The following is a 24,547-nucleotide window of genomic DNA, read 5'->3' as shown; positions in this document are numbered from 1 at the left end:
AAGAGGAACGTCTATGGGGAGCTTTTGAAGATTGGAGTACCAATGGTGTCTGGGCCAAGCCAGAGCTATCAACAGGACTATGCCCCCTCCTGTCTGAACTTCCGAAGCACCCGTGGAAGCAGGGATATTAAAGGGAAGACATATGCCAAATGGAAGTTCCATTTCACGACAACGCATCTGAGGGCCGCGTTGGTGTCCTTAGTTTTGGCTCCATAACTGGAAGATTGTTGTTGTGTCTTGAGGCCATGAGATCGACTTCTGGAAGACCCCATTTGTCCACTAGAAGCTGAAAAACTTCTGAATGTAGATACCATTCTCCTGCATGCATGCACGTCGTGACTGCTGAGGAAATCCGCTTCCCAGTTGAGAATCCATGGGATGAACAGTGCGGAGATGGTTGGGAGATAGCGTTCAGCACATGTGAGAATGCAGGACACTTCTGTCATTGCTGACGGACTTCGAGTGCCCCCTTCGTGATTGAGGTAGGCCACAGCCGTGGCGCTGTCAGACTTTACTTGTACTTGCCTGTTTTTCAGAATATTCTGAGCCAGAGTGAGAGCTCTATAGATGGTTTGAAGTTCCAGGATATTGTTTGGCAGCTCCGTTTCGACTGGGGACCATCGGCACTGGAAGCAGTGCTGGCCGATTACTGCGCCTCACACTCGGAGGCTTGCGTTCGTGGTGAGAACAGCCCAGTCTGGGATCCAAAAGGGATGACCCTTGTTCAAATGAGAAGTCTGTAGCCACGAGGCTAGGGACAGGTGAAGCTCTGGGGGGAGGCTCAAAGTCTGGGATCTGAACAGATGAGGTAGTCCATTTCACCTGCAGAGGATCAGGTGTTGTAATGGCCTGGAGTGAAACTGGGCAAATTCCACCATGTCGAAGGTGGACACCATTGATCCCAAGGCCTGCATTGTAGAGTGAATCGACACACGGTGATGGTGTAGCAGTCTATGTAGTCTGTGCTGCATTGCTGAAATCCTGTCCTCTGTTAGGAAGATTCTCTAAACCCGGGAGTCCAAGAGGGCTCCCAAATGTAACATCCTTTGAGAGGGTGTCAGGGAAGACTTTTTCCAGTTGATCAGCCAACCGTGCATTTGTAGAAAGGCAATGGTTACCTGCAGATGGCGGTGAAGAGCTGGCCAACAGCAAGAGATTGTCCAGGTATGCGAGCAGTCTGATCACTTGATGACGAAGAGAGCCCGCCATTACTGCCATGATCTTGGTAAAGACCCGAGGGGCCGTTGAGAGGCCAAATGGCAGAGCCTGAAATTGGTAATGTTGCTGTAGTGTAGCAAACCGGAAATATTGTTGATGAGAAGGCGCTATAGGTACATAAAGGTAAGCATCCTGAATATCAAGGAATACCATAAAATCTCTAGGCTCCATAGCTATCATAATAGAACAGAGGGTTCCCATACAAAACCTGGGCACCCTGATAAACTTGTTCCGAGATTTGAGGTTGAGGATAGGCCGGAGACCCATTGGGCTTCTGAACTAAGAAAAAGGTAGAATAACCCATGCTCCGTTTTCAGGAGGGGACCCAAATTATTACCCCTGTTTTCAGTAAGGACTAAATGGATTTTTGGAGCAGCGGGGCCTTGGTCGAGTCCAATGGAGGTCCTGTGCAAGGAGAGGGCGTATCTGTTAGAGACCACTTCTCTTACCCAGGCATCTGACGTGGTTTGATGCCAAATCTGGGTGAATTGAAGAAGTCGGCCTCCCACCCTGGGAGCCCCGCCGCCGTCAGGCTTGGCAAGTGGATGTCTAGTAGCCCAGGCTTGATTGGCCCTAGGCTTGGCTGATGTCTGCTGTCGTGGAAAGGACTGACCCTTGGCCTTGCCTTGAGGACGAAAGGAGACCGAAACAGTGTCCTAAGTTTTGTATTATATGTAGATGGCAGGAATGCCGTCTTGGAAGCCGCCAAAGTAGTCACAATTTTATCCAATTCTGCAACAAGAAGGATGTCTCCTGAACAAGACAGAGACTCTAGAGCCCGCTTTGAGTCCGAATCTGCTTTCCAGGAACGGAGTGAAGCAATACGGCGGGCCACTACCACAGTGCAGATATCCTGGAGGCCAGGAGAGCCGTATCCATAGCTGCTTCACCTAAATAGGAGGCTGCATCCCTAATGTAAGATACGAAGGATAGTTGTTCCCTTGAAGCATCAGGGGGAAATGTCTCTTCTAGGGCCTCTGCCCAACTCTCAATGGCTTTCACCACCCAGGCCGTAGCCCTAGCAGGACGAGTAATAGCTCCTGTAAGAGAAAACGGATTTATGACAAGCCTCTATGCGTCTATCAGTAGTTTCCTTCAAGCAGGTTGCAGTATGAATGGCAATTTTAACCGGACGTGTTACATGAGAATCCACTGCTTGGGGAACTTCCCAGTTAGTACAATCAGCAGCTGGAAGAGGGTAAAAGGAACTGAACCATTTTGGGATTTTAAACCTTTTACTAAGCATATTCCATGCTTCACTCATGTGATCAGATAGCTGATACGATTGAGGGAATTCTGGTAAAACCACCTTCTGTCGTTTAAAAAGTGCATTCTTTTTCTAAGGAGCAGGTTCATACTCTTCTATTTGTAAGATAGATTTTATAGCTCTCACAAGAGCAGGTATATTTAGTTTAGAGGGTGGCTCCTTTTTTCCTGAGACAGAGTGAAAGAGGTCTGCGTCTTCTGCTTCCCCAGGTGACTTATCCGAGTCAGATAACTGAGTGGACTGGGAAGATGTTTACTAGATTTAGTAGGAAAAGGCTTGTCCTTTTGCAGCATTTGAGTACATCTACTCATGGGGGAGGCACAGGATTTTCAGGGAGTACCTGCTGTGGCCAGTCCACAACAGGGACTGCTATGTGGTCCATAAGTTTTGCCAGCATCTGTGAAAAGGCCGCCCAGAGTGGGTCCTGAGGGAGAGACACCGGGGCTGAGGGGCCTTAATACAGAGACCATCCTGAATGAGGTCCTCTGGGGCTAAGCCTGCTGAACAGGACTTACATGACAACAGAGATAGGGCAGCAGCCTCAGGTTGCTTGTTATTCTTTCCTCTTGCCAGACATAGCCACAAGAATACACAGGAGAATACAGTGCAGTGAACACCTGCAGTATTGTAATATGGCACAATGTAAACAGCATTATATATGGCACAATGTAGTGTGCAACTGCGCTATATAGTATGTGACAGTCCTCACAATTATATAGAAAAAGTGAGGTACAATGAACCCCTATACCTTAGTACTGTATGTCAGGGTATAGTAGAATAATGGGATGTTATAAGCTGAGAGTATAGAAGAGAGATTAGCGCTAGCACAAGTCACATACAAATGCAGAAAAACATTACATGTCTGCAATGAGCACTAAAATCAACTACACAGACCGCAATGGCTTGGAGGATATAGCGCTGTATAACCTGGCCCGTGGGAGAGGTAAACAGGGAGACTGGATCCAGCGTTTCTCGGAGACCTGTGGCAGAAATGGCTGCTGCACTTCTGAGGGTGGAGGGTGAGGGAGGAGCAGCTCAGGCATCACCAAGACCGCAGTGGAAAGGCACCCTGAGCTGGGGAAGGGGTTGCAGGGAGAGCACCTTTTCCCCTGGCTGACGTTAACCATCGGGTCCCCTGGCCTTAATAATGTGCCTCTACACCTGTATAATTATGCCCATATGGTCTAGTGTAGTGGGCGAGCCAGTGTCCACCATCAGCGCCTCCAGTCTGTCTCCTGAGACCGAAGGTAAGACTGCACTAACCCGCGGGTTCCCATGAACAAGGTTCCGCATTACCTGTCCCCTGGATTCTGGGCTGCAGTCTTGGGTCCGGGGAGATAGCTAGCTAGTCCCCCTCGGAGTCCCGCCGGGAGTACCTAGCACAGGCTTTGTGCCACAGCGGGTGATAGGGCGGCAGCACAGACGGCCGAAGGACAGTCTGGTGCTGCTCGCCCTCAAGTAAAAAATAGAAAGTAAATAAAATCATAAAAGTAAAGCTTGGTCTGCTTAATGCAGCCCTCTGTTATAATGGTGATCCTAGCTCCTGCCGGACACCAACGAAACTGAATTGTCCTCTATGGGCGGGGTATAGGGGGAACCACCAGAGCAGCCTGGTATGGAAAAAGCTTTGCTGTTGGTGTCTGGTCCTGCAGATCCCACCTACACCCAAAGTCTCCCTGTGGAGTCCTAGGGACCCTGAAGAAAAACCATTTCCCTTTTCACAGCCATTCAAATATCCATGCCCAGATGGTGTTCACCGACATATCGCATTGGCTGTGCTGCACAGCCGATGGACAGATGTCTGCAGACCTATCTGTCCATCGGCAGGTGTGAACGGGCGGTCGGCAAACAGCCCGTACACACACAGCTGCAGCCGCGAGGGGGGCAGGACACGCCCCCAAACGCCAGGACATGCCCCATGGTCACCGGGACCTGCCAGCAGACAGATGGTTGTTCAGTGTGTACGAACAACCATCATCTGCAGATCACTCGATCTGCAGATATATCTGTATAGTGTGTACCCGCCTTTAGGGTCGTTGTCCTGCTGAAAGATGAACCGTCACCCCAGTCTGAAGTCAAGAGCGCTCTCGAGCAGGTTTTCATCCAGGATGTCTCTGTACATTGCTGCATTCATCTTTCCCTCTATCCTGACTAATCTCCCAGTTCCTGCCGCTGAAAAACATCCCCACAGCATGATTGCCTGGTTTCCTCTAAACATAACGCCTGGCATTCACACCAAAGAGTTCATTCTTTGTCTATCAGACCAGATAATTTTGTTTCTCATGGTCTGAGAGTCCTTCCGATGCATTTTGGCAAACTCCAGGCGGGCTGCCGTGTGCTTTTTACTAAGGGGTGGCTTCCGTCTGGCCACTCTACCATACAGGCCTAATTGGTGGATTGCTGCAGAGATGGTTGTTCTTCTGGAAGATTCTCATCTCTCCACAGAGGAATGCTGTAGCTCTGACAGTGACCATCGGGTTCTTGGTCACCTCCCTGACTAGGGCCCTTCTCCCCCGATCGCTCAGTTTAGACGGCCGGCCAACTCTAGGAAGAGTCCTGGTGCTTCCAAACTTCTTCCATTTACGGAGGCCACTGTGCTCTTTGGGACATTCAAAGCAGCAGGTATTTTTCTGTACCCTCCTCCAGATTTGTGCCACGAGACAATCCTGTCTCAGAGGTCTACAGACAATTCCTTGGACTTCATGCTTGGTTTATGATCTGACATGTACTGTCAAGTGTGGGACCTTATATAGACAGGTGTATGCCTTTCAAAATCATGTCCAATCAACTGAATTTACCACAGGTGGACTCCAATTAAGCTGTAGGAACATCTCAAGGATGATCAGTGGAAACAGGATGCACCTGAGCTCAATTTTGAGCTTCATGGCAAAGGCTATGAATACTTATGTACATGTGATTTCTTAGTTGTTTTTTTTATTAAATTAGCAAAAATCTCAAAAACTTTTTAAACATTGTCATTATGGGGTATTGTATTTTTTTTCTTCCCACTCCCTGCTTGACCCATTTCAGTCTGGCTTCCATCCTCTCCACTGGAACTGCCCTCACCAAAGTCAGCAATGACCTTGCTGCCAAATCCCAGGGCCACTACTCTATGCTCATTCTCCTCAACCTCTCTGCTGCTTTTGACACTATGGACTACCCTCTCATCATGCAAATTCTTCACTACCTTGGTCTACGTGACAATGCCCTCTCTTGACTGTCCTTCTCCCTCAGACCATTCCTTCTGTCTCCTCTCATGATTTCACTTCACCTCAACTTCTACTAATGATAGGTGTCCCCCAAGGTTTTGTTCTTGGTCCCCTCCTATTCTCCCTCTACATGTCCTCTTTAAGTGAACTCATCAGCTCTTCTAGCACTTAGTATCATCTCTAAGCTGATAATACTCAAATCAACCTTTCCTCCACTGTACTCTAACCCTTTCTTCTTTCTTGAATCTCCAATTGTCTCTCTACTATCTCTTCCTGGATGTCCCAGCACTTTCTTAAACCTAACATGCCTAAGACTGAGCTAATCATCTTCCCACAGCACAACCATCTCCACTAGCCCCCATATGGTTATCCTTGACTCCTCCCTCTCGTTCAAATCACATATTCAGTACCTCTTGCAGAACTACCATTTCCATCTCCAAAATAATTCCAGGATCAGACCCTCTCACTTGGGATGGTACTAAGACCCTCATCCACTCACTGGTCATCTTCAGATTGAACTACTGTAGCCTCTTCCTTACTTGCCTCCCTGACTCCCACCTCTCCCCCTTCTCTTCAGAACCCAATTGAAGCTTCTCACACTCACAAAGCCTTCACCCACTTACATCTCTTCCCTTCACACACCTGCCCGCCCACTTCGCTCTACAAATGCATATCGCCTCTACTTCCAACTGATTACTTCCTCCCACTCCCAACTTCAAGATTTTGCCCGTGCTACTCCCCACCTTTGGAATTGTCTCCCCCTCTCTATCAGACAGTCCACCTCTCTACTAATCCTCAAAACCCACTTTTTCATCAAAGCTTTCCAGTTCTCTTCCTAACCCATTGCTCCATGCTCCTTCCTCACTGTCTACCCCGTCTGTGCCTCCCGTCTGTCAGCTCCTCCCCTCTAGAATGTAAGCTCTCACAAGCTCTTCCTTCTTGTGCTTCTCCTTACTTTAATTGTACTATATTTTACTCATAACTCTCCACAACAGCAGCTAACACTTGGATGCTGACGACCTACTGCTTATTTAAGGGTTATGATCGCTAATGTAGCAATGTTTATAAACCATGTGCTTGTCCTGCATTGTTTTATACTGTTACACAAATTAGTATACAAGAAAAGTTATTATGTACTTTGTAAAGCGGAACTCTTGTGTCGTCATATAAAACATAATAATAACTGCGCATTCAGTGGTTTACCATGCAGTCACAATATAGGCATGTCAATATTATGAACATATCAAAATATAAAGTCAAAATGTCGACGATTATAAGCATGTCTATATTTTGCACCTCGACATTTTGAATACCTGTCGACATTTTGACTGTATATTCTATATGACCGTAGACATACAGTTCATGTCGACATTTTGGTTGTCTAAATATTGTACCTGTTGACATTATGGCTGTGATTTAAATATCTAAATTTTGACAGTCTAAGTAATATACCCAACCCTTTGAATATGTTACTTACGTTGATTTTCAGTGATCAAAATCTGAATTAAACACAATGTGGCGGATGCCAAGTTGAACATAAATTCATATAAGCACTTAAAGATAGCGTATTTTATGCCAATGTGTCCACATACATCTATCCTGCGTGAGCATGTTCTGTGCGCGACTGAGGGTGAATCTGCAAGCAAAATGCTACAATACAGTGTCAGTCGCTGTGACACTGTAACGTAGCATTTTGCATGCAGATACACCCGCAGTAGCACAAAGAGCATAGGCATGCATATCATTTTACTAAGCAGAAGCTGCTTGTGTTTTCTATTCATTTAAAGGTAAAAGGTCACGCGAAAAGATGATCGGCACTAGCGAGTCACGCCTTGGCATGGCGCGACAAGAAGGGCTGTTTAGCACGCATGGAGGCTAGGGGTATATTTCCTAAAGTGCAGGTTTTTAGAAGTGGAGATGTTGCCCATAGCAACCAATCAGATTCTAGCTATTATTGTCTAGGTGCTAGATAAATGTTAAGTAGAATCTGATTGGTTGCTATGAGCAACAATTCCACTTCTAAAAACCCACACTTTAGTAATATACCCCTAGGTGTATGTGGACACATCTGTATGTTGAATTAGACAAATCTCAAGATGCATCCAGCTCTGCACTTATTATATGCTTCAGGTTTTTGTCAGGTCTACAAAAGGTCCACTTACACGCAATCAGGTTATATGCTTAATTAAAAAAAAATACGTTTTTGATCTCTATTAAGTTTGAATACAAAATAAAAAAAACCTATAAAAGTTAATATCTTTCTTTGACTTAAAAAAAAATTAAATATTCATGATATATGCATGATCAATAAAGAACCTATCGGTTTCATAGGTACATCTGCAATTAGCCAGAAAAGGCTAGTTAGTGTTGCCAACAATCATCATGTATTTGCATTAGCCCCTAGGCATCTGCAAGTGTTATGGGTCTACCTCAATAGCAATGACGTAAACACAACATTACTGTACTCTGACAGTCTTTGACCGTTCCATCATCCACTGTTCTGCCTCTCAATTGAGGTGCAAGTGTCAGATCTGTGTCCTAACTTAAGGTGCCCATACACGGTGCGGTTTGTATACGATGCGATCTCGTATACGATTTCCTTTGAAAATCTTTACGATTTGTGCCAACAAATGGTACGATTGTACAAACGATCATACGATTAGATGTGTCGTAAAGCAATTGCAAATCGTTTAAGATAGATCATATGCAACAAACAACCTCACGATGCATCTGCTGGAATCTGAATAGGTGAGGGCTTATCTAGGGGGTATAAAAGGCAGCATCCATTTTAGATCTGGGCACACTCTGCTCTGTGACTAGTGAGGCTTGGTTTTACACCCTGCTGAACACTTTACATTGCTATTGTGCTTTGGGCTTGGCTTTAACAAAGTGTGTTCTATACTACAATTCTATACTACAATTTTTGGTGATGGCTTCCTGTCGCTATAAGCTTCTGCTAACCTATGGCTATCTGAAAGGTGATGGAGCTGAGGAGAGGAGGATGATTTCTAGCTGGGCCAAGAAGTGGCTGATGAGGGAGACTAGCTCCAATATGCCCTTGTTGATGGAGATTAGGGAGAACCCGGACGAATACCGCAACTACTTGCGTATGGATGATGCCACCTTCCAGGAGTTGCTGCTTATGGTGACTACCTATATCCAGAGACCGAAAACCAACATGAGGCTGGCCATCTCGGCTGAGGAGAGGCTCATTGCTGCCCTGAGGTACCTGGCCACAGGAAGGTCCTTTGAAGACCTGAAGTTTAGGACCCTCATTTCCCCCCAGGCTTTGGGGCGCATCATCCCGGACACTTGTGATGCCATTGTCAGTCCTGAAGTTCCATTACTTTAAAGGTGAGTAAAAACACTACACCTTTTTTTTCTGGTGAAAGTTTTCTTTCTCCCACTGAAAAAAAAATCAACCAACATGGCTGTAAATAACAATAAACATATTTTTACTTAAAAGCTGCTTTTTAATGCAGTTTTAAATGTATAAAAATTGCTATATCAACAAGTTTTATCTCTCCCAATAGCTAGGCAGCTGCATGGTCTACGGTGTGTCAGACAACGGATTGAATAGGCCAAGAAGCACATGGCGCAAGTCCAGATTGACACCCCGGCATTCCCCAATCTGTTCTTGCGCTATGTGTTTTGTGAATCTGTCCAATCCGCGTCATCTGCACCGTATGCCATGAGATAAAAATTGTTGATATTTTTAATTGACTACATTTTAAAAATAAAAAAATTGGGGTGGCTCCTCATCCTCCACCAACATGGCTCTGTAAAGAACCTCAGAGAATGTGGAGGGGTTGGTGGGTTCGGGAGTAAGGTAAGTGGGGTGTAGGGTGGGATGGGGTTGGCCTCAGTTGTGTGGCCTGGTAGCTTTGTGGTGGGTAGGAAAGGGATGAGGATGACCCATAGCGTGGCTGCACCGTTGTCAGGGGCAGAGGCTCTTCAGTCAGCCTTGTTGTCGTGCCCAGCTGCTTCAATCTCCTCCGGATAACTGTCTCGTAGATGATCCTCTGGGCATGAATTTCTTGGCATTCATCCATTTCCTGGAGACTACTGGCTACATGAGTGCCCAGGTGGACGAACATGTCCGGGGGCTTTTGTAGGGCCTGCTCAACTTGTTTAAGGAGAAGATCAGGCTGCACCTGGGTCTTGAGCTGATACCTACGCCGTCTTGAAGCAGGCCGAGTGAATTCGCTAGTCGCTTCGGGTGGCCATTTGCGGACTAGTGGTGAGGTCGAGGTCTGGTGTTGTAGACTGTTGGAGGAGAGAGAGAAAAGATTAATGTTAATAACATGTTTTGTAATATTTTTTCTTTATTCTAGTTCCCAACAATGGTGGAGGAGTGGCGGACCATTGCTGAGAAATTTGACCGTAGGTGGAATTTCCCCAACTGCGGTGGAGCCATTGATGACAAACATATCCGCATTAACCCACCTGCCCACAGCGGATCCTTTTATTGCAATTATAAGGGGATTTTTAGTATAGTGCTCGTGGTGGTGGTGAACGGCAATTACGAGTTTATTTTTGTTGATGTGGGCAAAAATGGCCGTGCTTCTGATGGATGATCATTTAAACAAACCCTCTTCTATGAGAGACTTAACACCAACCATCTGAATTTGCCAACTACAGCGGCAACGAAGTGCATCTTCAATTACCGTCGATCCAGGGCACGGAGGTTAGTGGAAAACACCTTTGGCATTCTCTGCAACCGATTCAGAATTTTCCATATAGCTATAAATCTTCGTTGGACAACATAGATTCAGTTGTCTTGGCCTCCTGTGTCCTCCACAATTTCCTCTGCAAAACTTCATCTATACAACAGTGGACAGTAGACACAGCTATAGCAGATGACCCGGACCATCCACAGGAGACATTGCAAATGCCCTCTGCGGTCCCATCTGCAGTTGTGGAGTCAACAGTAATAAAAATAATTGTAGGACCCCCTTAAAGATGTCCTGACCTGGGGGATCATTATGGGTACCCCCGTTTTTGCCTGCAACAGAAAGTCGGGGTTTTAAATAGCCGCGGCAGGTGTTTTTTTCCCGACTTTGAAAAAGTGATGCAGAAGAGCACTTAGCTTTTTTTTTCGTTTTCAAAAGTGGTCCCATCAAATTTGGGGTACCTGAAAATGGGTACTAGTATATTTTTAAGTCCCTAAATAATTTTTTTTTTAAATTCTGGAAAAAAGCACCTGCAGCTAATAGCCTATTCTAGAAAACACCTGCCGCATACTTACAGAATACCCCTGAACCTATTTTGCTTTTTTTAAACATTGTTCCACTTTTTTTCTTTTTTTTTACCCCAAAATTTAAAAAAAAAAATTTGGGGTGTCCCAATTTTTTTTTTTTTTTTTGTACTTTTCGTTTTAAGGGGGCATTCCCAAGGATGCAGGCTATTTTTTTTAAAGCCTGCACCCCTAAACCCCAATTCTGCATTTTTTTTACCTGCTAAAGAGAAGTGAAAATTTATTCCCGTTTTTTTCAATTGACTTTTTGCACCATCTACGAAAAAAAACGGGAATTTTTAGGAAATGTGCCTGGGACATCCCTAAAGATGTCCAGACTTGGGGGATCACTATGGGTACCCCCATTTTTTCCTGCTGATGGAAGTCGGGGTCTGTAATAGCCGTTGCAGGTGCATATTTGCGGCTATGAAGAAGTGGTGAGGACTAGCACTAAGTTGTTTTTTATAAAATAAATATTCCTATCAACTTTGGGGTACATGAAAATGGGGGTAAGCATATTTTTAAGTCCCTACAGTTATTTTAAAAACATCAGCAAAAATGCACCTGCCGCTACTCTGCGCAATGAAGGAAACACCTGCCGCATACAATTTGTCTATTTTTGAAGTGTTTTCTCGGGGGTTTTCTTTCACTCCCCAAAAAAAGTTACATTTTTTTTTTTTATTGAGTTTATTTTTAAATGACATTCCCATGGGTGCAGGCTTTTTTTTTTAAGCATGCACCCCTAAACCCCTGCACTTTTTTTTGCCATGTAAAACCCAGCGAAAAGTCTTAGAAATTGAATAAGGGGATAATTGAAACATGCGAAAATGACGCAGACCAATTGAATACCCGTCTATGTCTGTACTTACCACATCCAAAGAGGATGGAAGTTCTGTTTCAGTGTCCTCTTGCTGCTCTTCAGGGGCACTCTCAACCATTAGCGCTTGTGAAGGTCTCTGCGGCTCCTGCAGGAACTTCAAGAGGTCGAAGTACTACAAGGTACTGGTGTATTCTTCATCGGACCCCGCTCCTGCTGTTTTTTATTTTCTTTGACGTATACCGTACGCAAACTATGTATTTTCGCTTTCACACACTTCGGGGAAGCCTCGTCGTGTAATGGCTTGCTGAAAGATACAAGCTCTTCAATTGCAGCAGCTTGTATTAATGTATGTATCAATTGCTTACTTGTATTTATTGCTGATGTCGGGCACCTTTATGTGCCACAGACATTCATGGGCGTAATAGCGCTAAAGAAAACCGGTGACAAATTGTCGCTCTCTTGCACTGGTCATGTCTGTGTGAAAACAGAAAAAAAATGTTTTTAAATTTTGAATGTTTTAACAGTTGAATTGCTTTAGTTAGTTGTTTTTAATGTGTTCTTTTAAATTTTAAAGTTTGAATGTTTTATCAGTTGAATTATTATAATTAGTTGATATGTTTTTAATGTGTTCTAAATAAATTTTTAGACCTGTGTCAGTTTTTTTTCATAGTACATTTTTTTGTTAAACAATTGGGGGACAACGTGCATTGTGCTATACTGTCATAACATTGGCTGGGGCAGTGGGCACATTTCGGGTGCGGTGGATATTAACCATTGATGGGCTACGTTGGCGGCATATGGTTAATACATATTGGGGTGCAGTGATTAATACACATTGGAGGGGAGTGGTTAATAAGCATTGGGGGTGCAGTGGTTAATATGTATTGGTAGGGCAGAGATTAATACACTTTTGGGGTGCAGTGGTTAATACACATTGGGGGGCAGTGGTTAATAAGCATTAGTGGTGCAGATGTTATATGCATTGGAGGTGGAGGGGTACATTGGTGGTTCAGGGTTTACATAGTAGAATACAGGCGATCACTCACTTTTTATACTGCAAACCTCCGCAAGATAGATGATGCTGCTGCTTCTTTTCACTTCTCCCATCGTCTGTCACAAAATGGAGGAGGGAGTGGCCAGGGACATCGTAACTCATACATAGCATCCTGTATGGGCACCTTTAGATCTACTGTTATTTTAATTTGTGGACATGCACAATAGAAATTGGCTAACTAAGCAGGCCAATGCCCAACTTCACATCAGCCCTAGCGTGTACACTAAGATAAGCCAACAGCTACCATATATAGTCTAACTACGAAATCTAGTCATGGGCCTTTGAGAAATATAAGCTAAACTTTCTTTAAGAAGGATCTTCAAAATACTAAAAATGGCATCATAATCCAGTTCAGTGAACATGTCATGTGAATTGCACTGCACTAGGTTTGAATCTTAACAGCAATGTCAATTAAATAGTTTTAGGGCTATGGCAGGCATAAAACAGGTATGCAGCTATGGACTGTGCTAATATGACCATTGCCCAGTTGAAATTTGTGTGTCTGGAAAGACATTAGGAACGATGAAGAGCTGAACGGAACACAGTTTTGCAGCTAAATCTTGCGATTATAAGCACTGTGCATGCTCCATAACTGAGTGCAGACAATGCTGATTTGTGCAAATGTAGAGCTCTGTTTTCAGATGGATCACTTGCACCAAAGATAGAGCTGGTGCAACTGCACAGTGATAATGATAACTATGAAACCAAACATATGGAAAGGGGCGGTAACGTTGCATACATACATACGAGGTATGTCTATTAAACAACGAGACTGATTAAATAACGCAAAAAGAAAAATAGATATGAATAGCGCTATGGTACCTAAATAATGGATCATAAATCAATAAATTTATCGGTATTGTGGTGAGCAAATGTAAATATATATAAAAGTCTGCAACATCAAATGAAAAAATATACGTATAGCATATAAAACATCAATACATATTGCAATTAATCATAAATATCTATACGGCTTGATTGAAAATGTCAATTTATTATAAATATAAAAATATATAGTAGGCATATATTTCATAAATAATGAACATCACAGATGAACAATAAAAGGTGAAAAAGTTGATGATGATAAGAATAATAACAACAATCATAAATAAAAATAATATGATAATAATCCAAAGAATTCCAAAGGAAAATGTCCATAAAAATTGGTGAATGGAATGAAAAAAAGAAAAACATATATATTAAAAGCAAATTAAAATGAGAAATGGATCTCAGAGAACAGTCTCAATTGAAGTACCAGTTGGTAATAATAATATAGCAACAGTCACTGGCCTACACGTGTGGATCCGGAATATTTTCCAGCTAATAGTATTTACCAGACTTTGTTATGATGTCCACGACCTGGGAATGATGCAGATGTACCTGCACTGGCGTGCTGACGTTTGAAAGTGATGGGCTGGAAAACAATGAGCGGCTCTGGTCCGGAACTAAGTCCACATAGGAATCCAAGTGCTGTATAGGTGATGGTGGGGTGCTAAATGCGTTTCGCTGTGGTAGGTCCCACAGCTTCCTCAGTAGCAAAGTCCCCATAGTTCAATACAGGGCTTTATATACCCTCATACAAACGTTAATGATGAGCAGCTGTGGCTCATAACAATGTCTAATCAATCAAGCCGTATAGAATCAGAACCTTCTAAACCTCAGGTGTTATGGTATAAATTAATACACATTAGTATCCCATAAATAACATAGAAAGCAAAGATTAATAAGATTGGACGCTAACAGTTACCTGGTTTCATTAGACACAGGAGGTGGCGTCCGATCACGTGATATCAATATAAGACACGTGACCTAGTATAGCTTGTGAAAGCTATTCAGCTTCTGTGTTAGATCGTAGTGCCTAGTCATGTGTTGTAAACACATGTCACATGATTTAGCTCAATATCGCTCAATATATTAGGTCACGTGTTGTTAATACAAGGTGCATGAATCTATTCATCCCATTAGACAAATAGAAATTGATATACATCTATATGGTTATTATTATAGAGATAGCATAAACATTATTAGGAAAGGATGCTAGAAATAACTCAGTCTCATCGGGTATTTTAATTGGCGTCCGATCACGTGGTGATGGTATAAACCATGTGACCCGATGCGGTCTATGAAAATCAAAGTTCGTCTACTACAGCGAGTCATAATATCAGGTGATGTTTTGTAAACAGGAGTCACGTGAGTTGGTTAAGTTGTAAAAATCATCATTTAACGTATTGAGTCATATGCAATAAACATAAAACGTAATCCCGTTCATTTTATTTGAATGATGATTTTAACAGCCTAACCAAATCACGTGACTCCTGTCTACAAAACATCACTTGATATTGTGATTCGCTGTAGTAGACGAACTTTGATTTTCATGACTAGGCACTACGATCTAACACGGAAACTGAATAGAAGCTTTCACAAGCTAGACTGGGTCACGTGTCTTATATTGATATCACGTGATCGGATGCCACCTCCTGTGTCTAATGAAACCAGGTAACTTCTAACGTTCATTCTTATTAATCTTTATGTTTTTTATTGGATACTGTGTATTTATTTATACCATAACACCTGATTCTCTATACGGCTTGATTAATTAGACATCAACGTTTGTATGAGGGTATATAAAGCCCTGTATTGAACTATGGGGACTTTGCTACTGAGGAAGCTGTGGGACCTACCACAGCGAAACGCATTTAGAACCCCACCAGCACCTATACAGCACTTGGATTCCTATGTGGACTTACTTCTGGACCAGCACCGCTCATTGTTTTCCAGCCCATCACTTTCAAACGTCAGCACGCCAGTGCAGGTACATCTGCATCGTTCCCAGGTCGTGGACATCATAACAAAGTCTGGTAAATACTATTAGCTGGAAAATATACTGGATCCACACGTGTAGGCCAGTGACTGTTGCTACATTATTATTACCAACTGGTACTTCAATTGAGACTGTTCTCTGAGATCCATTTCTTATGTTCATTTGCTTTTAATATGTATATTTTTCTCTTTTTCATTCCATTCATCAATTTTTATGGACATTTTCCTTTGGAATTCTTTGGATTATTATCATCACATTATTTTTATTTATGATTGTTATTATTCTTATCATCATCAACTTTTTCACCTTTTATTGTTCATAACGTGATGTTCATTATTTATGAAATATATGCCTAGTATATATTCTTATATTTATAATAAATTGACATTTTCAATTAAGCCGTATAGATATTTGATTAATTGCAATATGTATTGATGTTATATATACTATACGTATATTTTTTCATTTGATGTTGCAGACTTTTATATATATTTACATTTGTTCACCACAATACCGATAAATTTATTGATTTATGATCTATTATTTAGGTACCATAGCGCTGTTCATATCTATTTTTCTTTTTAATATATTGTTAGGAGTTGACACCTCCATTGAACTAGCTGCTTTTTGGTAGCGCCAACTGATATTCCTTTTCCCTTCCCCCAATCAAATTGTGATTAAATAACTCATCTTTATTTATTGCTATTACAAATTTAATGTTTGTCCCCTTCGATATACTCCCCATTTGCACTAATACATCGCTGTAGTCTTGATTTCCACTGGTGGAAGGCATGGAGCAAATCAATTTCTGTTAGTTGTTTCAACATATCTGCCGCTTTCTTCTTTACAGCATCAACTGATTCAAAATGTGTCCCTTTAAGCACTGATTTAACTTTTGGGAAAAGATAAAGGTGCTAAATCGGGCGAATATGGAGGATGTTCAAGTGTAGTAATGTGATTGTCGGTCAAAAGCTGCTTCACAGAAAGTGCTTTGTGAGCAGGCGCATTGTCCTGGTGAAGAATTAAACCATTTTTCCACAGTTGCGGCCGTTTCTTTCTGACTCTTTCTCTCAGCTTTTTCAAAACTTCCTTATAATAATGCTGGTTAACTGTTGTGCCTTCTGGAACCCATTCTTGCAAAATTACACCATTGATATCGAAAAAATGCTACTAAAAATTTCAAATTGACACGTTGTTCAACTTTTAATTTTAGCATTTTTTCGTCACTCTACAGAAAACACAACCAAATTAAATGGCGACTCACAGTCAACTGAATGTCATAGAGTGTTGCTGCTTGTCATGCAGGTTCAAGGTTACTACGTATGTAGTTAGAACCGGTTCTGACTGCTTTGTTTACTAGGTGGAATCACAGTCTCGTCATTTTATAAACATACCTCGCACATACAGGTGAATATCTGCATTTAGTTATTGCCTCTATATGCGCAGATTAAATCTTTGGTGTACAAGCTGGCACAAAAGTAGTGGGAATGACGTCACAAACCCTCAACTGTGCAGCAGTATGCCATATAAACTGGCAGTTAAGTGACAATTTGGGCACTATTGATTTTCTGTTCACATTTGATATTGTTTGGTGTTTTCAAAAGAAAAAATAAGGAAACATTGCTTAATTAGAAATGTTTTTACCTGCACCATTTCTTCTTCAGGCATTTCAGCAAATGCATTATCTTTATTCAAAGTAGCATTACTTTTAAAGGAATAGGAAGGTGTGTAATCCTTTTTTCCTGCAGAGGAATGTGGCCACATTGTAGAGGATATAGATGTCTTTTTTGAAAACTGTATTTGAGGTTGAACTTGTGGAACATATTTATCATTAAAGACAGGTCCTTTTATATTTTCCAGCATTTTCTCATAATATCTTTTAGGACCAGAACTTATATCCTTACTGGTGGTGTAAAAAACATTTTCACCTTCAGGCCAAGTGTTAATTTTCTTATCTGTGGACCTGTAACATTAAAGTGAGTTTACTTTGACATTTGATACTAGCATTGCGAAATCTCAACCATTTAAATTGTATATCTACCTTTTGCAATTTTATTAGAAACCTGTTTCGCTGTGTGACCTATTTCCTTCCTTGTTGTTATAAAATAAAGTATATATATATATATATATATATATATATATATATATATAGAGAAAGAGAAATGCCAAAACCTGCATCTGTTGTTATCCGACATTTGAACACCGGTTAGACTGTTCATGGCACGGAGGCGTATATTATTGGAATTCGAACGGGGCATGATAGTGGGTGCCCAGCGGATGTGTAATTTTATTTGCGAAGTTGTGCAGATCGTCAACATTACTCAATCTACGGTGGGATGAGTGTACCGGGAAACCTCATGGAAGGCTACCACCCACTGTGGACAGCGCAGTGGCCAACCATGGGTGCTTAATGACTGTGACCAGCGCATCTGGCCAGAGTTATCCATTGTAATAGACACTGGCTCAGGTCACATCCACTTTCAATGCAGAAGGTAACGGACGCATATATAACAGGTCTTTAGTTTCCATGGAATATGGAAGCAGCAGACCCACCAGAGTGCCCCTGTTAACACTACGACACCGGACACAACACCTCACCTGGGCTCGTGACATCGCTAATTGAACCCTGAAGGACTGGCAATACGTGGCATGGTCCGATGAGTCACGGTTACAGTTGTTTTGTGCTGATGGTAAGGTTCGGGTGTGGCGCATACCCCAAGATAGCCATGGACTCCAGTTGTCAACAAGGCACCGTGCAGGCTGGTGGTGATTTCATAATAGTATGGGGAGTGTTTATTTAGCATGGGTTGGGTCCGCTGGTCTGCCTGAACACCTTAATTACCGGTAACCGCTACATTGCATTGCCTGATGACTATTTGCAGCCCATCATGGACTTCATTTACCCACACAACAATGGAATATTCCAGCAGGATAAAGCACGGGTAAGCAACATTATGCATTCCAGCTGCTGTGGAACTACACGCCCTAGCATGCTCTGCCACAGTTTTGTTGCTAGAGTATGCTAAAACACAGACAGGGCAAGCTAGGATGTGATGTTCAACCGCAGTTGAAGTGCCGTACATTGCCTACTCCTGTTCTAAAAAAATGGAGAAATGGACATGGTGCACATAGTAATCAATCAGCTTCTTCCTATAATTTTATAAAATGTACTTGATAACTGCTAGCTAAAAGCTGATTGGTTGCTATGGGCAATTTCGCCACTCTTCAGAAGACTTGTCATCATTTATGGCTTTATTAAACAACATAGAATAACATAGAATTTATTTTCTTCTTCTTTGATCCAGTGTAGTCTAAATGAAACTACAAAAAAACAACCTGGGGCTGGTGTTCACTATAACAGGGGGATCCTGCGCTTCAGTTATCCCTGTTATAGTGTAACTCAACCTGGGCTGTCTACTGCTGGAGCTGATTGCTCATTAGGAAGGAGGCAGATTCCAAGGTCTGAGCGGCTGTGTTTTGTGCAAGTGACTGAACCAAGCATAGTAATTTGGTTCAAAAAGCATACTATACATGCACTTAATACCTTTCATAAATCTAATGAGTAGAGTGATTCTGTCAAGGTGCAATCTTTCTATAGAAAGTTTTGGGAAACATATTTGACAGAATGTTTCCTTAAAGACTCAATGTATGTTGCAGATCAATTACATTTTGTAGCCTTAAATGTTAGTTTAACGCTTGCTATATCTGTAAAGTATTTTTAGAACATTTGTAAATGTCAAGAGCTCAATAGAATGTAGATATTACATTTTAGGTATTGTGATAATAAAATTTACTTTTTAAAAATAATCTGTATTGTAAAGTTATATTCGTTCAACATTCATTCAAAATTTGACATTTTACTCACAAGTTAGTTATGTTGGGCCTATACTGATTAGCCAAGGGATGAGGTAACATCTGGGAAACCTGCAAGCTACATAAATAGATACATGTAAAAAATAATTTACAATTAGCAGAAAATGTAAGTGATATGAAATCCTAACCACTTCAAGACCAGACCCATTTCTGACGGTGTTATCAGAACTTGCTTGTTATTTAATTCTTATATAAATTAATAAATTAAGGAGAGCAAAAATTAGAAAAATAATTTTTTAATAGTTTTATAGTAATCTGTAATTACAGTGAAGGGTATTCACGGTAGAGCTTATTTCCCCTTCATGCTAGGGACCTGCAAGTGACGTGAGTGAGGGTGGAAGTGCAGTTCATGCCTATTAAGGCCAGCTAAACGAGTAAGTTGTCCCCACTTAAAGAAGAAAGTTTTCCCCTCGCAGGCTCGCCAGGCGCTCGGTGGCTCGCTACGCTTCGGACTAGGTTATATTCCCCCTCTATGCCCACTTGGATGGTAGGGAATGACGCTGGACACTGGCTGATGACGTCAGCGTCCTCTCTGGGAAGGGGATTTAGACATTACCTACCCAAGACACACTGCCCTGTCTGGAAAAATTCCTGTGACATTTTTTCTGTTACACGCTTCTTTCAATCTGAATTACAGATCTTGATGTTCCCATTTGAGGTACAGTAAAACCACATTTAAACATAATAAGTAGAAATGAGCGGTTTGGATTTGACTGGGATCTTCCAGTGCTCCTGCTAGGCACTTTTAGCGGGGTGCTGCGCCATGCCTGTTTGGAATTGCACCTTCCCCATTCTGTAAATCATAAAATCCTTCATCTGGAGCAGACATATCGTGAGGCCGCGACAGAGCAATAAGAGGAGGCAGAGCAAAGGGCCGGGCGCAGCTGTTTGGCCACTACCAAAGCCCCCGGGAGGTGCGCACATTAGAGGAGGGTGGACTGCAGGGCTCCCACTGCATGCTGTCGGCGAAACCACCAAGCTGGAGACACCCAGGTGCACAGCTTCCCCCTCACTTCTACAGCACATTCAAAGTAAGGAGCTGCCCGAAGCCCTGCGAGGCAGGAGTGAGAGTGTGATAGCTGTGGAGCCAGCTTCCCCAGCAGGACTGCCTACTCCCCATTTTCCACGGGCCTGTTTCAATGGCTGAAATTTCAAGCTCAGCAGCTCAAGGGGCAGCAGAAGGGGTACAGTCATGCTCAGGATGTTGGCCATGGCTGTAGGTGAGGAACTGACCTTTGTGGAGGAAGGGTTAGCGTGGAAGGACAGTGGGTGCTGGCAGGAGGGCCCCTAACCCTAGTACAGTCTAAATATTTTTTTATGTGCCCAACATGACAAACACCATTACACAAACAGTAAATTGACTTTGATTTTTGTTCTAGACCAGGTAATCTCAACCACTATTCTGAAGTACACTAACAGGTCATGTTTTGTGGATTTATGTCAGTATGTGGGGTAATTAGTTACCCAGCAAAATAGATTAACTCACCTGTGCAAGATCAAAGAAATCCAGAAAACATGACCTGTTGGTTATATTTAGGATTGAGAACCCTGTTCAGGATGCTGAAGCAATTAAATAAAAAACATTGTCATGTGATATTAAAAAAATAATTTCTCTGTAGCATAATGCCTCCAAATCATATTGTCACACTGTAGTGCCCACAATTTATATTATATTACTTATAATGTAACACATTGCTTATAATAATTATGATATCTGTATATAACAGCTTTAGCAACAAGTCACAATCAACATTTTGCCCTTCAAAATTAAAATGTGCCTGTCTCAATGGAGACAGGAGGACAAACATAAATACACACACACACACATGCAGAAAAGCAAAGTTTACAATAACAGTCAGGGCCGACGTATACATAGGCAACACAAATGGTTTAATGTACAAAAATACATACTTAGCTCTAGGAATACTTAGGCACATATTTCTTATTCATTTTGCAATTTGAATTATTTATGATTTTTTTTTTACAATAACTGCAACAATGGAATAAATATACAGCAAAAACATACTTGCATATGTAAAACACGCATCGCTGGTCGTTGACGACATTTTGTTGCCCGATCTGTGCACAATTAATGGACGACTGCATGATAACGATATCGTTATCGTTCAGTCGTCCGTTAATATCGCGTAGTGGATACGTGCCTCAACACTCAGACACTGGGATAAACACTTACATGATTAAATTCATCAAGATAATTTTACTCATGCAATAGGAACATTTACACACTTGTAAAATATACATGTAAAAATACACTAGTACGCTGACAGATATTTGCACACATCTGCATGCACATACATTTCTCCAATTCACTACAACTGCCATAACTCCAGAATTTTCTCCTTGGCAGTGACTATCAGAAGGAAAAGGGTATTTTTGGTTACTTCAGTGAGCGTGTTGAATTCTTTTCTCTGAATCAGGCTGGGGGACACTGTACCATAGGGGTTGTAGATGGGACTGCAGGAGCTGGCACTTAACTAACTAAACTTGTAGCTTTAACACTAAGCTCCTCCCCTCTGCAACACCATCATGTAAGTACAACTTTAAAAGTGCCTGGAAAGGAGAAGCAGTAACCCAGTGAAACTGTTATAACAACAAAAAACAACAGAACTGCAGGGACCAACTTGATCAAAAAACACAACGCAACACGACTGAGCGTGAGTGAGGGAACACAGTGTCCCCCTGCCTGATTCAGAGAAAAGGATTCAATGGTAAGTAACCAAAAATCCCCTTTTCTTCTTCATCAAGGCTAAGGGACACTGGACTATTGGACCATCAAAAGCCTCCCCTTGGGGAGAGAACGCTCAGGCTACCTGACCGGAGAACTGTTTGCTGGAGGCAAAAAAAGGAAACCTTTTAAAAAGAGGGAACGTGTGGACAGAGGACCAGGTAGCTGCGTGGCAGACTTATTCAGCTGAGGCCCCGTACCGCCAAGGAGGTTGCCACCGCCCGAGTAAAATGTGCCGTCACACTGGCAGGTGCCGGTCTACCCGCATCAGATTAGGCCCAAGAGATGACGGATCGGATCCAACGTGCCATGGTCTGCTTTGTAGCCGGACAGCCACGTTTCTGAGTGTCATAGAGAACCAGTAGGGAATCTGTACGACGGAGGGCAGGAGTTCTGTCCAAGTAATCCGCAGAACTCGGATGACGTACAACAGAGCCAGATCAATGGCTCTGTTGTACGTCTTCCGTACAACAGAGTGCTTTCCACTGGTTCAAGTGGAAAGCAAAACAACCTTCAGTTGCAATGAGGGAACTGTTCAAAGAGCTGCCCGAAGGATTGCCGAGTGCTGTTCGACAGAAGCTGAGATGAGAGGTCCTCCCAACCAATTCCAGAGAATTTCCCACTGGAATTCCCACGAGTGGAAGTGGGCATACTGGATGGTCTCGAAGGTGGAGACTATCGTATTCAACACCTTCATGCACAGCCAGATGGGCAGGCGAGGCACAGACAGTACCATCATGACCAAATCCTGGTGGGCCCGGGGCTTTGGACTTGGGCAGGAAGACTCGCTGGAGGGAGGTGTCAAAGATCATCCCCAGGAACAGGAGGCACTGGCAAGGTGTCAGGTGAGACATCTTGTAGTTCAGGATTCAGCCGTGATCCTGAAGTACCTGCACCGTGCGGTCTAGATGGACCTGCAACTGAGAGGCCGAATCTGCCTTCACGAGCAGATCGACCAAATAGGGAACAACCGTTATCCCATCCTTGTGCAGCAGGCTTGCCATTGCTGCCATGATCTTCGTGAAGACGCGTGGGGCTGTAGCCAAGTCGAATGGCAGGGCCAGGAACGGATAGTGAGCAGAGCAGACTGTGGACCGGAGGAGAGAGTGGTGATCTGCCAAATGGTGTCAATTATATAACCTTGAGAAACAACATCCCGCACCCAGGCGTCGGCTCCACCCACCTGTCCTTGAACTGGAGCACATCTGCCCCCAACCAGACCTGGTGGACAGAGATAACGTCAGGCGCTAGGCTTCTCCAGAGCCTTGGCTCCCGAGCGCCTGTAGGCACCAGAAAACCTGCCCTGAGGAGCCGAACCCCTGCTGGGGAAAAACTGGCCTCAGGCAGACTGACCTCTAGTGAACGCTCTGCCTCGAAAGTAGAAGCGAAATGCACAAAAACGAGGTCCCTGATGTTTCGGGGCAGACACAGGCAAGAAAGAGCTCCCCCCCACCCCAGGTAGTCTGGGCAATAATGGTATCCAAATCACTGCCAAGCAGAACTCCCCTTCCAAAGGGAAGAGATTCCAAAGAACGTTCTGATTTGGCATCCACGACCCAGGCGTGGAGCCAGAGCGTTCTGAACTGAGACGGCCTTAGCCGAGACCCTGGAGGCCACATGAGAGCCGTCCTGGATGGACTCACACACGTATTCAGCCACCCCACAAAATTGTTCCGCCAAGTCCAGTAAAGCATCTCTGGACAAGTCACCCTGAAGTCCAGTAATGAGTTTGTCGGTCCATGTCTCCATGGCCCAGGTCACCCACACTGAGGCCAGCTAGGGGCGAATAACGACCCCGGATCCAATAAAAATGGTCTTAAACCAGCCTTCCAATTTGTTATCCAGCGGATCCTTAAAGGACGCCAAACCCTGAACCTGTGGTCCTTGGAGAACCCACAGGACCACAGCCAAATCCCAAGGAGCCACTGGTGGAACAAAGGGAGGCTGAATGCGAAGTACACCTTGCATAAAGGTACGGACATCAGGAAAAAGTAGCAATCCTACGCTGAAACCACACTGAGAGGGCAGAAACCTGCACCTTCAGGGAAGCAAGGCGAAGACCGAGATCTAAGCCCGCCTGTAGGAAAGCCAGAACCCTGGATATCCTAAAGACGTGAGGATCATAGCCTCTAGTGCGACACCATTCGAAGAAAGTATGCCACGCTCAGTGGTAAATTCTTGCAGAAGCCGGCTTCCGAGCTCTGAGCATGATAACTACAGAGCTGGAAAATACCCTGGACCTTAAGAGGGCAGTCTCAACAGCCACGCCATGAAAGACAGACGACCCAGGTCCGGGTAATGGC

The 24,547-nt window shown here is 43.2% G+C and overlaps 1 protein-coding gene across 2 annotated transcripts in view; it reads right to left on the bottom strand.

The window, feature by feature from the left end:
• The window catches only part of SPATA22 (spermatogenesis associated 22), a 57,133-nt gene that overhangs the window by 19,953 nt on the left and 12,633 nt on the right, over window positions 1–24,547 (bottom strand). For both annotated transcript variants that reach the window (XM_088453680.1, XM_088453681.1), the window contains 2 exons: window positions 19,491–19,556; window positions 17,270–17,588 (listed from right to left, as the gene is read on the bottom strand). In XM_088453680.1, coding sequence (XP_088309806.1) covers window positions 17,270–17,588; window positions 19,491–19,556 — 385 coding nt within the window. The remainder of the gene's footprint in view (window positions 1–17,269; window positions 17,589–19,490; window positions 19,557–24,547) is intronic.

The sequence above is a fragment of the Taudactylus pleione genome, unplaced genomic scaffold, assembly GCF_031769625.1.
Source record: "Taudactylus pleione unplaced genomic scaffold, aTauple2 ptg000585l, whole genome shotgun sequence".
Classification (NCBI taxonomy): Eukaryota; Metazoa; Chordata; class Amphibia; order Anura; family Myobatrachidae; genus Taudactylus; species Taudactylus pleione.
The sequence above is the reverse complement of the archived record's forward strand: the minus strand, read 5'-3'. Positions and strand labels throughout refer to the sequence as shown.